This window comes from Procambarus clarkii, chromosome 19 (genome assembly GCF_040958095.1).
Source record: "Procambarus clarkii isolate CNS0578487 chromosome 19, FALCON_Pclarkii_2.0, whole genome shotgun sequence".
NCBI classification, from domain to species: domain Eukaryota; kingdom Metazoa; phylum Arthropoda; class Malacostraca; order Decapoda; family Cambaridae; genus Procambarus; species Procambarus clarkii.
The window spans coordinates 37,413,853-37,426,352 of NC_091168.1; the positions used below are offsets into that span (position 1 = coordinate 37,413,853).

At 47.2% G+C, this 12,500-nt stretch overlaps 1 protein-coding gene across 1 annotated transcript; it reads left to right on the plus strand.

Annotated features, from left to right (window-relative positions):
- Positions 1-2,699: 2,699 nt before the first annotated feature.
- LOC123757477 (L-proline trans-4-hydroxylase) lies at positions 2,700-12,072 on the plus strand (the record flags this gene model as incomplete). Its single annotated transcript, XM_069327297.1, is given in 6 exon segments — positions 2,700-2,787; positions 3,386-3,578; positions 7,512-7,606; positions 9,099-9,276; positions 10,730-10,924; positions 11,567-12,072. Coding segments are annotated over 6 exon segments (854 nt in total), but the record flags the coding sequence as incomplete, so codon positions are not given.
- Between the last annotated feature and the right edge of the window lie 428 nt (positions 12,073-12,500).

Sequence of the window (12,500 nt, forward strand, 5' to 3'; positions counted from 1 at the left end):
ACCCCCACGGTCATACACCAGCCTGGTACAACCTCCCACGGTCATACACCCTGCCTGGTACAACCTCCCACGGTCATACACCCGCCTGGTACAACCTCCCACGGTCATACACCTGCCTGGTACAACCTCCCATGGTCATACACCTGCCTGGTACAACCTCCCACGGTCATACACCCGCCTGGTACAACCCCCCACGGTCATACACCTGCCTGGTACAACCTCCCACGGTCATACACCCGCCTGGTACAACGTCCCACGGTCATACACCCGCCTGGTACAACCTCCCACGGTCATACACCAGCCTGGTACAACCTCCCACGGTCATACACCAGCCTGGTACAACCTCCCACGGTCATACACCCGCCTGGTACAACCTCCCACGGTCATACACCCGCCTGGTACAACCTCCCACGGTCATACACCAGCCTGGTACAACCTCCCACGGTCATACACCCGCCTGGTACAACCTCCCACGGTCATACACCTGCCTGGTACAACCTCCCACGGTCATACACCTGCCTGGTACAACCTCCCACGGTCATACACCCGCCTGGTACAACCTCCCACGGTCATACACCTGCCTGGTACAACCTGCCACGGTCATACACCCGCCTGGTACAACCTCCCACGGTCATACACCCGCCTGGTACAACCTCCCACGGTCATACACCCGCCTGGTACAACCTCCCACGGTCATACACCAGCCTGGTACAACCTCCCACGGTCATACACCCGCCTGGTACAACCTCCCACGGTCATACACCCGCCTGGTACAACCTCCCACGGTCATACACCCTGCCTGGTACAACCTCCCACGGTCATACACCCGCCTGGTACAACCTCCCACGGTCATACACCCGCCTGGTACAACCTCCCACGGTCATACACCCGCCTGGTACAACCTCCCACGGTCATACACCTGCCTGGTACAACCTCCCACGGTCATACACCCGCCTGGTACAATCTCCCACGGTCATACACCAGCCTGGTACAACCTCCCACGGTCATACACCCGCCTGGTACAACGTCCCACGGTCATACACCCGCCTGGTACAACCTCCCACGGTCATACACCCGCCTGGTACAACCTCCCACGGTCATACACCCGCCTGGTACAACGTCCCACGGTCATACACCCGCCTGGTACAACCTCCCACGGTCATACACCCGCCTGGTACAACGTCCCACGGTCATACACCCGCCTGGTACAACCTCCCACGGTAATACACCCGCCTGGTACAACCTCCCACGGTCATACACCCGCCTGGTACAACCTCCCACGGTCATACACCCGCCTGGTACAACCTCCCACGGTCATACACCCACCTGGTACAACCTCCCACGGTCATACACCTGCCTGGTACAACCTCCCACGGTCATACACCCGCCTGGTACAACCTCCCACGGTCATACACCTGCCTGGTACAACCTCCCACGGTCATACACCAGCCTGGTACAACCTCCCACGGTCATACCATCATACGTTATTCCGGAGGCAAGTGAGTTGGTTGAACGGTTGAATGAACATTAATGAAGTCGGTGTTATAAAGTAACGAGCGAGGTCTCTCGTTCCTTCTCTGTCTCCTCCTGCTCATTACTGCTCGCTAGTCCCTTCTTCACCAGTCATTAGGAGGCGGGTATACCCACCCAGGTGCGGTATACCCACCCCCCAGGTGCGGTATACCCACCCAGGTGGGAAGGTATATATATAGAAGAGAAAGATGGAGAAAATGGTCGTTGACCTGCGTTCGTTACTGGAGGAGCAGGAGTCGTCTGCCGAGTTTGTGAGCTGAAGATGGTCGTCACTGCTGTTTGCTGCTGTATCCTGTGTGTCTTCTCTACGTCTGGCAGCTGTATTCTGTGTCTCTACGTCTGGCAGCTGTATTCTGTGTCTCTACGTCTGGCAGCTGTATTCTGTGTCTCTACGTCTGGCAGCTGTATTCTGTGTCTCTACGTCTGGCAGCTGTATTCTGTGTCTCTATGTCTGGCAGCTGTATTCTGTGTCTCTACGTCTGGCAGCTGTATTCTGTGTCTCTACGTCTGGCAGCTGTATTCTGTGTCTCTATGTCTGGCAGCTGTATTCTGTGTCTCTACGTCTGGCAGCTGTATTCTGTGTCTCTACGTCTGGCAGCTGTATTCTGTGTCTCTACGTCTGGCAGCTGTATTCTGTGTCTCTATGTCTGGAAGCTGTATTCTGTGTCTCTATGTCTGGCAGCTGTATTCTGTGTCTCTATGTCTGGCAGCTGTATTCTGTGTCTCTATGTCTGGCAGCTGTATTCTGTGTCTCTATGTCTGGCAGCTGTATTCTGTGTCTCTACGTCTGGCAGCTGTATTCTGTGTTTCTACGTCTGACAGCTGTATTCTGTGTCTCTACGTCTGGCAGCTGTATTCTGTCTCTACGTCTGGCAGCTGTATTCTGTGTCTCTACGTCTGGCAGCTGTATCCTGTGTGTCTTCTCTATGTCTGGCAGCTGTATCCTGTGTGTCTTCTCTATGTCTGGCTCTCGCGTCCTGTGACCCTCTCTTAACACTGCATGAGGTCTAAATTTTTGTTGTGGTGCTGGTTCGAGCTGGGTGCTGCCGGAAACCCCTCCTCCCCCCCCCCCCCCTTGTATTCCTGGAAAAGTTTATTTTTCAAGAGCCATCTTGCTGTCAAGAGTCGTCATTACTGCTGACATTGTGCTTGTCTCTTTTGGCCAGACTCTGAGTTCGTGTACGACCCGGAGTCCTGGAGTGTGACCCCGGCCATGAAGGCGGCCTATGTCAAGAACGGCTACGTCCTCGTCAGGTGAGTACACCGTGGTGCCCTCCAGTAGCCGGATAGTCACCGTTCCTCAGCCTGTCTATCCGGACGTCAGTGGGTCCGGATAGTGAATTTATAGAGCCCCGGTCATTAGGTCCACGAGTATAGAGCGCTGTCCACTCAGCTAAAAGCCCCCCTTAGTGTGCAATTAAAAAAAAAGTGCCCACCAAACGTACCACGAAATTACGACATTGTTACGACGTTAGAATAAGTTTTAACACCTAACAACCTGTAACAACGTTACATACTTCATAAAAACTTTATAACAAGATGTAACAATCTTATTACAAGTTGTAACAAGCGGAGAATAGGGCCATTTTGGTTTAGTGTTCGCGGGGTGTCCACTACGTGAGATCTTTGATCGGTACTTGTACATAACCTGTCACATGTTCCTATAGCCCTTAACGCAACTAATGAGATTATGTAAGTTGCCGACCGACATGTTCTTGAGGTCGTGTGTGAAACTGTTCATGTACCCAGTCAATCCTCAACGCCGCCAAACTGTGGCTATGTTGAGTGTCCTTCACAGCAGCAGCAGCTCCTGTCCGACCCTCATTGTGAGTAACAGTTATTCCTTCGACAGAAAGATGCTGAATGAGGCGGAGGTGAGGAAGGTGAGGCAGGCCGTGGAGAACAATGAGGAAATACAAGCTCGCTCCTACAGCCGGGACGACGGCTCCAGTCGTCGGAGTCGTGTGTCGCTGTGGAACCATCCGGGCGACGACACCACGGGCCGCCTAGCCAGGATGACCCGCGTCGCTGGCACCATGGAGCAGGTGTGTACAGGCAGCTGTGTACCGAACGAGCAGGTGTGTACAGGCAGCTGTGTACCGGACGAGCAGGTGTGTACAGGCAGCTGTGTACCGGACGAGCAGGTGTGTACAGGCAGCTGTGTACAGGCAGGAAGGCTGGCGGTGAGGATTATATATTGTATAATATAATATATATATATATATATATATATATAATATATATATATATATATATATATATATATATATATATATATATATATATATATATATATATAGTAGTACCCGGCCACGCATTGCTGTGGCTCAGCATCGCATGTGCATTGCTGAACCACTGCCATCTTCCCTGTCCCACAGTCCTCCCCCACAATTCCCCTCTCACCCGTCTGCTCGGCCTCCTAACCATTCCCCACTCCACCGTGTCCTCTTCCTTCCCACCATTACCCCCTCCCTTGTCCCCTCATCCTCCCCACCATTACCCCCTCCCTTGTCCCCTCATCCTCCCCACCATTACCCCCTCCCTTGTCCCCTCATCCTCCCCACCATTACCCCCTCCCTTGTCCCCTCATCCTCCCCACCATTACCCCCTCCCTTGTCCCCTCATCCTCCCCACCATTCCTCACTCCCTCGTCCGATGCCTTAAAAAATGGTCTGATGTTCCCATCAGAAAATTGGAAACATCAAGTGATCTGATGTTCCCATCACTGAAATAGAAGAAAAACAGTTAAAAAATGAAATGAAAATATGAAAAATTAAAAAAAATATACTATACTCACAAAATGAATGGTATGGTAAACAACACAGCTCAATTCCAATGCAATTCACACAAAATATTTAAATCAAAATGAAAATAAATAAAAATCTATGAAGATTCAATTTATCAATGCAATCAGAAACATTGAAATGGAATTGTAACATATATAGTATAGCGTGTGTGTTGCTCTTACGTGCAACAGATGGCACTGTTTTTCAAAAATGCATGTTTTTACCCGTCACAGGGGTGGCATCTATATAGTAAGTATATAAAAAGACGCGCCTCTTCAAATGCAACGTTGTCAAAATTTCAAAGCAATCGGTGAAGAACTTTGGGAGATTAGCGGTTACACACAATATATATATATATATATATATATATATATATATATATATATATATATATATATATATATATATATATATATATATATAAGGCACAACTCTCCTAAACACGAGAGTCAAGTATACAACTTTAGAACACTTTCCCACCAGGAGACTCGAACCCTAGCCAGCACAGAAGCCTTCCAGCAACTGGCATAACAGGTACGCCTTAACCCTCTCCACCACCTGCTCAGACCCTTAAAAGAGATGGTAATTTCGGAGTATTTAAATACCACAAAGATCACCACCTCCCAAGAGCACTAGAGCAAGTGAGGGGTCACTTGCAGGTGGTGGAGAGGGTTAAGGCGTACCTGTTATGCCAGTTGCTGGAAGGCTTCTGTACTGGCTAGGGTTCGAGTCTCCTGGTGGGAAAGTGTTCTAAAGATATATATATATATATATATATATATATATATATATATATATATATATATATATATATATATATATATATATATATATCCTGTCTCCGCAATTTCGGGATTTATTAGAAAGCATTGAAAAAAATGTTCAATAACTTTACAAAAAATCCCAATTTGAGACCCGCCTTGTAGCTCGTAGAAGTATATATGAACATATATATGAACACAAATATAAATATAAGAGACTTCCCACAACCAAACCATCACCAGAGAAATCTTGGCAAACAACACAGAAATCATTGATAGATACAGCGATAGCAGGCGGCTTGACATCTGCGAGGCACTACACATCAAGAAGTCAACACCAGCAATTAACAGCGAATTAATGCACAACTATATTCTACCCACTTCAAGACTCCGCTCCAATATAGAAGCATCAAGAAATATGGGCCAATAAAAATAGGCCTTCTGCAGTTACCTACCTTTAATACCCATTGTTTCGTGTTCTGTCTTGTGTAAAAAGTTTATTTTCACCTAATCCAAAACTATTGTAACATGTCACCTCACCCAAATGTAGGTATAAAAAACTCGAAGATGTTTAAGCTCTATTCAGTTAAAGTTGTGTGTGTGTGTGTGTAAACTAAAGTCTTTGAAAATGTAATAAGTTTTACGAAATGCGCTCAAGTGTCACGTCAGACTAGAAATAAAAATGAATTTTGGAGAATTGATTTTTGAATTACCATCAGCAGTGAAAAGAAACGTAAGAAAGATCGAGAAAATTCGTGTTAGAATTATTAATCTTACTTTTTCGGTCATATTTAATAATATATATATATATATATATATATATATATATATATATATATATATATATATATATATATATATATATATATATACATATATATATATATATATATATACATATACACTTTGGCCTTATATCGAAGTTCCCCCCCTCCCCCTTTTGGTCAAACCCGGGGCACAGGGTACTGGTGGCGGTACCCCGGGGGCACAGGGTACTGGTGGCGGTACCCCGGGGGCACAGGGTACTGGTGGCGGTACCCCAGGTGGCACAGGGTACTGGTGGCGGTACCCCGGGGGGCACAGGGTACTGGTGGCGGTACCCCGGGGGCACAGGGTACTGGTGGCGGTACCCCGGGGGCACAGGGTACTGGTGGCGGTACCCCGGGGGCACAGGGTACTGGTGGCGGTACCCCGGGGGCACAGGGTACTGGTGGCGGTACCCCGGGGGCACAGGGTACTGGTGGCGGTACCCCGGGGGTACAGGTGGCGGTACCCCGTGGGCACAGGGTACTGGTGGCGGTACCCGGGGGCCACAGGGTACTGGCGGCGGTACCCGGGGGCACAGGGTACTGGTGGCGGTACCCCGGGGGCCACAGGGTACTGGCGGCGGTACCCGGGGGCACAGTTTACTGGTGGTGGTACCCCGGGGGGCACAGGTTACTGGTGGTGGTACCCCGTGGGGCACAGGGTACTGGTGGCGGTACCCCGGGGGGCACAGGGTACTGGTGGTGGTACCCCGGGGCACAGGGTACTGGTGGTGGTACCCGGGGGGCACAGGGTACTGGTGGCGGTACCCCGGGGGCACAGGGTACTGGTGGCGGTACCCCGGGGGCCACAGGGTACTGGCGGCGGTACCCGGGGGCACAGGGTACTGGTGGTGGTACCCCGGGGGGCACAGGTTACTGGTGGTGATACCCCGTGGGGCACAGGGTACTGGTGTCAGTACCCCGGGAGACACAGGGTACTGGTGGTGGTACCCCGGGGCACAGGGTACTGGTGGTGGTACCCCGGGGGGCACAGGGAACTGGTGGTGGTACCCCGGGGGGCACTGGGTACGGGTGGTGGTACCCGGGGGCACAGGGTACTGGTGGTGGTACCCGGGGGCACAGGGTACTGGTGGTGGTACCCGGGGGCACAGGGTACTGGTGGTGGTACCCCGGGGCGCACAGGGTACTGGTGGTGGTACCCCGGGGGGAACAGGGTACTGGCGGTGGTACCTCCTTCTTAGCATCATACTCTACAGCTGTTACTGAGACTCTGAAGGATAAGTGGGCTTGATGACAAACATTTATTAACTATATAATTAATTTACTAGATTCATTTTAATTTGGTTTCAGTTCTGGGACTGTTGATTTTAGTGTATAACATTAGCTAAGTAGATTTTGTGACGAGATGTTGACGACATGGGGAAATTTTCTTCGTTTTCTGTAATAAAGTGTCATTCTTCAGTCTATTTTATGACTAACTAATGTGTTTATTTTTAATGGAATTATCACACCCAGCGGCAATATATTTCTACTTATTGTGTTAACAATTTATGGGTTATATTTTTCCTTCACGTCACTCTCACCCTCCCTCCTCATGACACATCTCACTCTCCCTCCTCATGACACATCTCACCCCCCTCCTGACACACCCTCTCCTCCGGCAGCTGATGGGGGGAGACGAGGTGTATCACTACCACAGTAAACTGATGATGAAGGACGCCCACACCGGCGGCCGCCACGTCTGGCACCAGGACTATGGGTGAGTGCCGCTGGGGAGCACAGTCTCCTCCTCTGGGAGGGATGTGTGTGTCCCTTTCTGGGGGGAAGGGGTGCCACTCATGGGGGCGAGGGGGTGCCACTCATGGGGGCGAGGGGTGCCACTCATGAGGGACGTTCGTCGCTGAAAAATGTTAATGGGAGTCGTTTCAGTGGGGACCGGCCAGCGGTGTGTAGATGCATTATAATTACCAGGAGAAGGGCTCGCGCTGGTATGGTTATGTGGTACTGGGACGGCGGGTATGGGGGGGTGGGGGGCAAGGAGACGGGACAGGAGGACACGTGGTGAAGGGATGAATATCCAGCCACTTGCACCACCTGGGAATCGAACAGCGACCCTTCCAAAGAGGTCTAGTCACTGTAACTAGCCCCAGTTCCAAGGGAGATGCCACCGAGTAAGCGTCACTCTCGCTAAAGAGTTGTCAGACAATGACAAAAGTGGTGGAACTGTTATTTCTTAAAATTATCCTCCAACTTGGTATAGGCTTCCCAAATACTCCTTTTACATAGGACTGCCTCCTGCACAGGACGGAGGATAGTGTGCCAGTCGCGTACCTTCACTGGACCACACGAGTACGAACTAAGGTCTGACCAGCACCAGTGCTGGACTTTGAGAATTACATTAAAAACTCTTAGGTATCGGTATCTTTAGAATGGGTGTTATAGGCATTTTAATTTGGCTTTCAGTTCTTCTGGTTACTGGCAGCTCAGACGATCAACACAAGCCTGGTCATGAATGCTCCTCCACAGCTATATGGTAGTCAACAAATTATTAAGATATCAAACTCGGTTATCATATAAGTCACCATTAGTCTCCATGGTCATTAATTAGTTACACTTACACTAAATAGACCTCTATTAAATCCTGTGTGAATCTAATCTCTCCTGACATCACAGGTCTTGTCTTTATACTATGGTATTGACCCCTTTCATTTAATATTACGACAGAGTTATACAGTCCTCTTGGCTTTGTGCTTATTTTATATAACATACACATGGATGGTCGCCGAGGAGGCCTGGTCAAGGACCGGGCCGCGGGGACGTTGAGACCCGAAATCATCGCAAGGCAAGGTATGGACAGTATGGTTTGCAGTGGACGCAGTGAAAAGTAGCATATCTATTCTGCGGGGCACTTAAGTTGTCTCTAAACATAACGGGTCTTGAAATTGATGATGTGAATTTCCTTACTTATGTTTCTGTGCCGTGTCCGTCTGTCTCTCGCCATGTTCAGAGGCTATTCAAAGTGTAAATCAGTTCTATGTTTGGTTCTGGTGTTTTTATGACATAAAAAGGTCCCAACTGGAATTGCTTGTCAGGTATATTTATAAGAAAAAATAAGACTTTGAGGTTTTTGACGTCTGGCTGGCAGCGTCTATCAAGACAGGACTATAAGTGATAAGGATGTGAGCCGCAGAATACTTAATTTTCACAGTTAAGACAAAAAGGGAACATTATTAAATTATGTGGTGTTTCAGCTACTGGTACAACAACGGGTGCTTGTACCCTGACATGGGGTCCGTGTTCATTCCCGTGGACGACTGTACCAGGGAGAATAGCTGTCTACAAGTGCTGAAAGGTTCACACCATCTAGGACGTGTTGACCATATCAAGGTGGGCGAGCAACTGGGAGCTGACCTGGAGAGAGTGGAGCAGGTGGGTGACATACTCGGCAACTTTTGCTTACTTACCTCCAGCATAAAAGATACTTGCGAACCGTTGGGATATATCTGCTCCTCAGATCACAAGATTGTTCTCAGTGTACTGGTTGTTCTAACAGATCAGCGAGGCGAGTCGACACTCATAGCGTAACAATGGGCGAGGTAATACTGACTAGCCTTTTGGCAAGAGCGCTTCCTGAAATTTCCCACAAGAAAAATGCATGAAGAGCTTCCACAAGAATTTAAGTTCCAGGCTCTTCGAGACAACAAGAGACCCAAGGGCAGTCATTTTTCCCTTTCCAGTGAATTAGTATTGCGAACTTTAGTTCCTGCATGAAATTAAAGAAACTTGAGCAGATCTACACAGCCTTTTAACATTTTGCTTCGCTCCATTTTTGTAGGTAATTAATATTGCACAATATTGCACAGATAAAATACCAAGCTTGTTTGATAGGAGACAATATGAAAGGGCATATCGGGGACATATAAGGCTTCTTTAAAGGCCATTTATTCTCTCCTTTGAGGTTAAGGGTCTTCACTAACTCAACACACTAATGTGTAGGTAGCATTGTGTGATACAAATTAGTCACTCGCCTGCGACTAGTATGAAAGCACAGGCAACCACTGCACGAATTTAGACAAATATCTCATTCTTGCAGTTTGAAATAAAATATGTTTTAAGAAATGTGAACGTGTCTCCAGGCTTCAGCTTCTCTTAATTATATGCTGTGTATAGACCTCACCCGCCTAACTCGTGGCATTTGATGGAATACTACGCTATAGTAGCAGATAGAATAATAGAAGTAACTCTATTCTTTTGAGATGTATCTTATTATCTCGGTTAACGTACTTCAACTTGATGGATTGTCGCCCTGCTGCTCATTGTCCCAACTGCATTGTCACACTTAGTCGTACATCTTGTAGAATGGCCCCGTTTTTCATAATGATAATATCTTGGTTTCCTAATGTCCCTCGGGATCACTTGTCCTCAGATTGAATCCTTGGTGAATCCGATACCTTTAATATCCATCGCCTGATGTCCCTTTGTTCTGGTATTGGCATCTTGAGTGGTATTTATCGCTGCTTGAATATCCCGCGACACAGTGATGCGCATCTTCCCGGCTTGGGGCCCTTTTTTCTTCCTTTGGTCTTATTTTAAGAAAAATTGAGTTTATTAGAAATTGTATATATATGTTCGGATTAAAGGCATGCTAAGAGCTGCTATTCCACACTAAGATTATGCTTCACATGAGTTAAATTACCTGTGACACAGGCGCAGAAGCAGTTGGATCCCATTTACGATCATTTACGTGGGAATGAAGGGTTTGAATCTTCCTCCCGTTTTCCTTCTCTGAGACTAGCACTCATTACCAGGGGGAACTTACCTAGCCTATTTAACTACGTAGGTGTTATCGTGCTTCAGACAGTGTGTGTCGGTCTCCACACAGGCGCAGAAGCAGCTGGATCACATCTACGTGGAGATGAAGGCCGGGGACATCCTGTTCTTCCACTGTAACCTTTTCCACACCTCCGATCAGAACTCGTCTGATCGGCGTCGTTGGGTGTTCATCGTCGCCTTCAACAAGCGGGCCAACAATCCCTACAAGGTGCACCACCACCCACAGTATACACCTATGACAAAGGTACGTCACGGAGTCAAAAAGGTAATACCTACCTTCTCTTTATACACACACAGTATGACTACGGTGAACCTGTTCAGCATCAACCACTTCTCGTTTTTCGAGAATTGGTTGTTTTCCCACATGCCCTAAAATAGATCCCCTCGTTGGAAAACTAAAAATCCCTATACCCACCGACGAACTTTTAAAACTCGTCCAATGTGACCATAATATTCCCCTCTACATGACCAAGATGCAACTTTCATATCTAAAACTTTAGCGTTGTCAACATGAGATGTCTTTTGTGACTACCGTTAACGATATAATTAGATCTAGAAGCACTTGCTGCTTTTAAATGTATGGCAAATGGTCTCCTGAAGTGAAGTGCACGAACTGAGACCCTCACTTCTCTCTAAGACGATTTAATTCGACCTGCCCGAAACGCTTTGCGTAATAGTGGCTTTAGGCATTGTATGTACTAGCTCTTATCTATAAAGCCAACAAACTTTGTAAAATCTCTTTATGTATGTACCTTTGCCTAAATAAAAATTATTATTATTATTATTATAAGTCATAGATCATCATCTACAATAATTTTTTTTCTATTAAGACGGAAATTTAAACTATTACAAAATACATTTTAATGCATTTATGTTCCTCCATCAGGTCCCTGACTCAGCCCTCCTTGAGAGCAGCGACGGGGAGTTCCTGGACGGGAAATGGTTCATCAAACTAGATGATGATACCTCTATTAAAGACCGAGACCATTAGTGAGGTCCCGCGCCGACCCGCGCTTCCAGGTGAGAGAGATCTTGCCTTACAAAGAGAAACTATTCGTCTTTGAAAGTGGTTAATACATCTCTGAACTGCCGGCTGCGAGTTCATTTGGCTGGCGTTCGTCTTAGTGTTACGCAATGTGTTTCAATTCAAGGGCTTTGTCTTGAGACGAAAGGTGGGCCAGAATTCGTCTTGAGGGATCATACTAAATCCACAGTGTGCACAGATGGTTAACTGCATTTGCTTGTTCTTCTTTTTCCTTGTAGACACGTTAATCTGTGGTGTCACTCACTCACATGCACCTCAAGGTTTGTTAGATTTAGTTTATAATACATCTATTGGGTGTTGACCGTGAGACTTTAGTGATTACAAATAAACAAGTATGATCAAAAATACAGAGGTTTTCATTTTATTCCCAACTTAAAAGAACATTATTGAAGTACTCTAATGTTGAGTATTTGGTGCTATTATTATTCACAAATCTGCGAATGTGTAAACTTCAGATAATTCGATGGAAGTATACCAGAGCGGCATCTTTAAAGATGGTCTTTAGAGCATCTGTAGGCGGATCTACTAACTACCCAAAGCCTCATAGCATTACGTAAGTAATGAAGAAATATGACACATTTATTCACTATAATGTTGGTGCAGAATGTAGAATCTCGCAAGCATTTTTTTTCTCTGAAATAATATCCTTTCACAGCGAAACTAATTGACTGATGATGCCATAGGAAGTCGACGATCCAAGTGACTGTTGTGGAGCGACTTGTCCAAGATTGAAGGCATGTCAACCTCACCTCCAGATTCCTGGTTCAACCTTGAC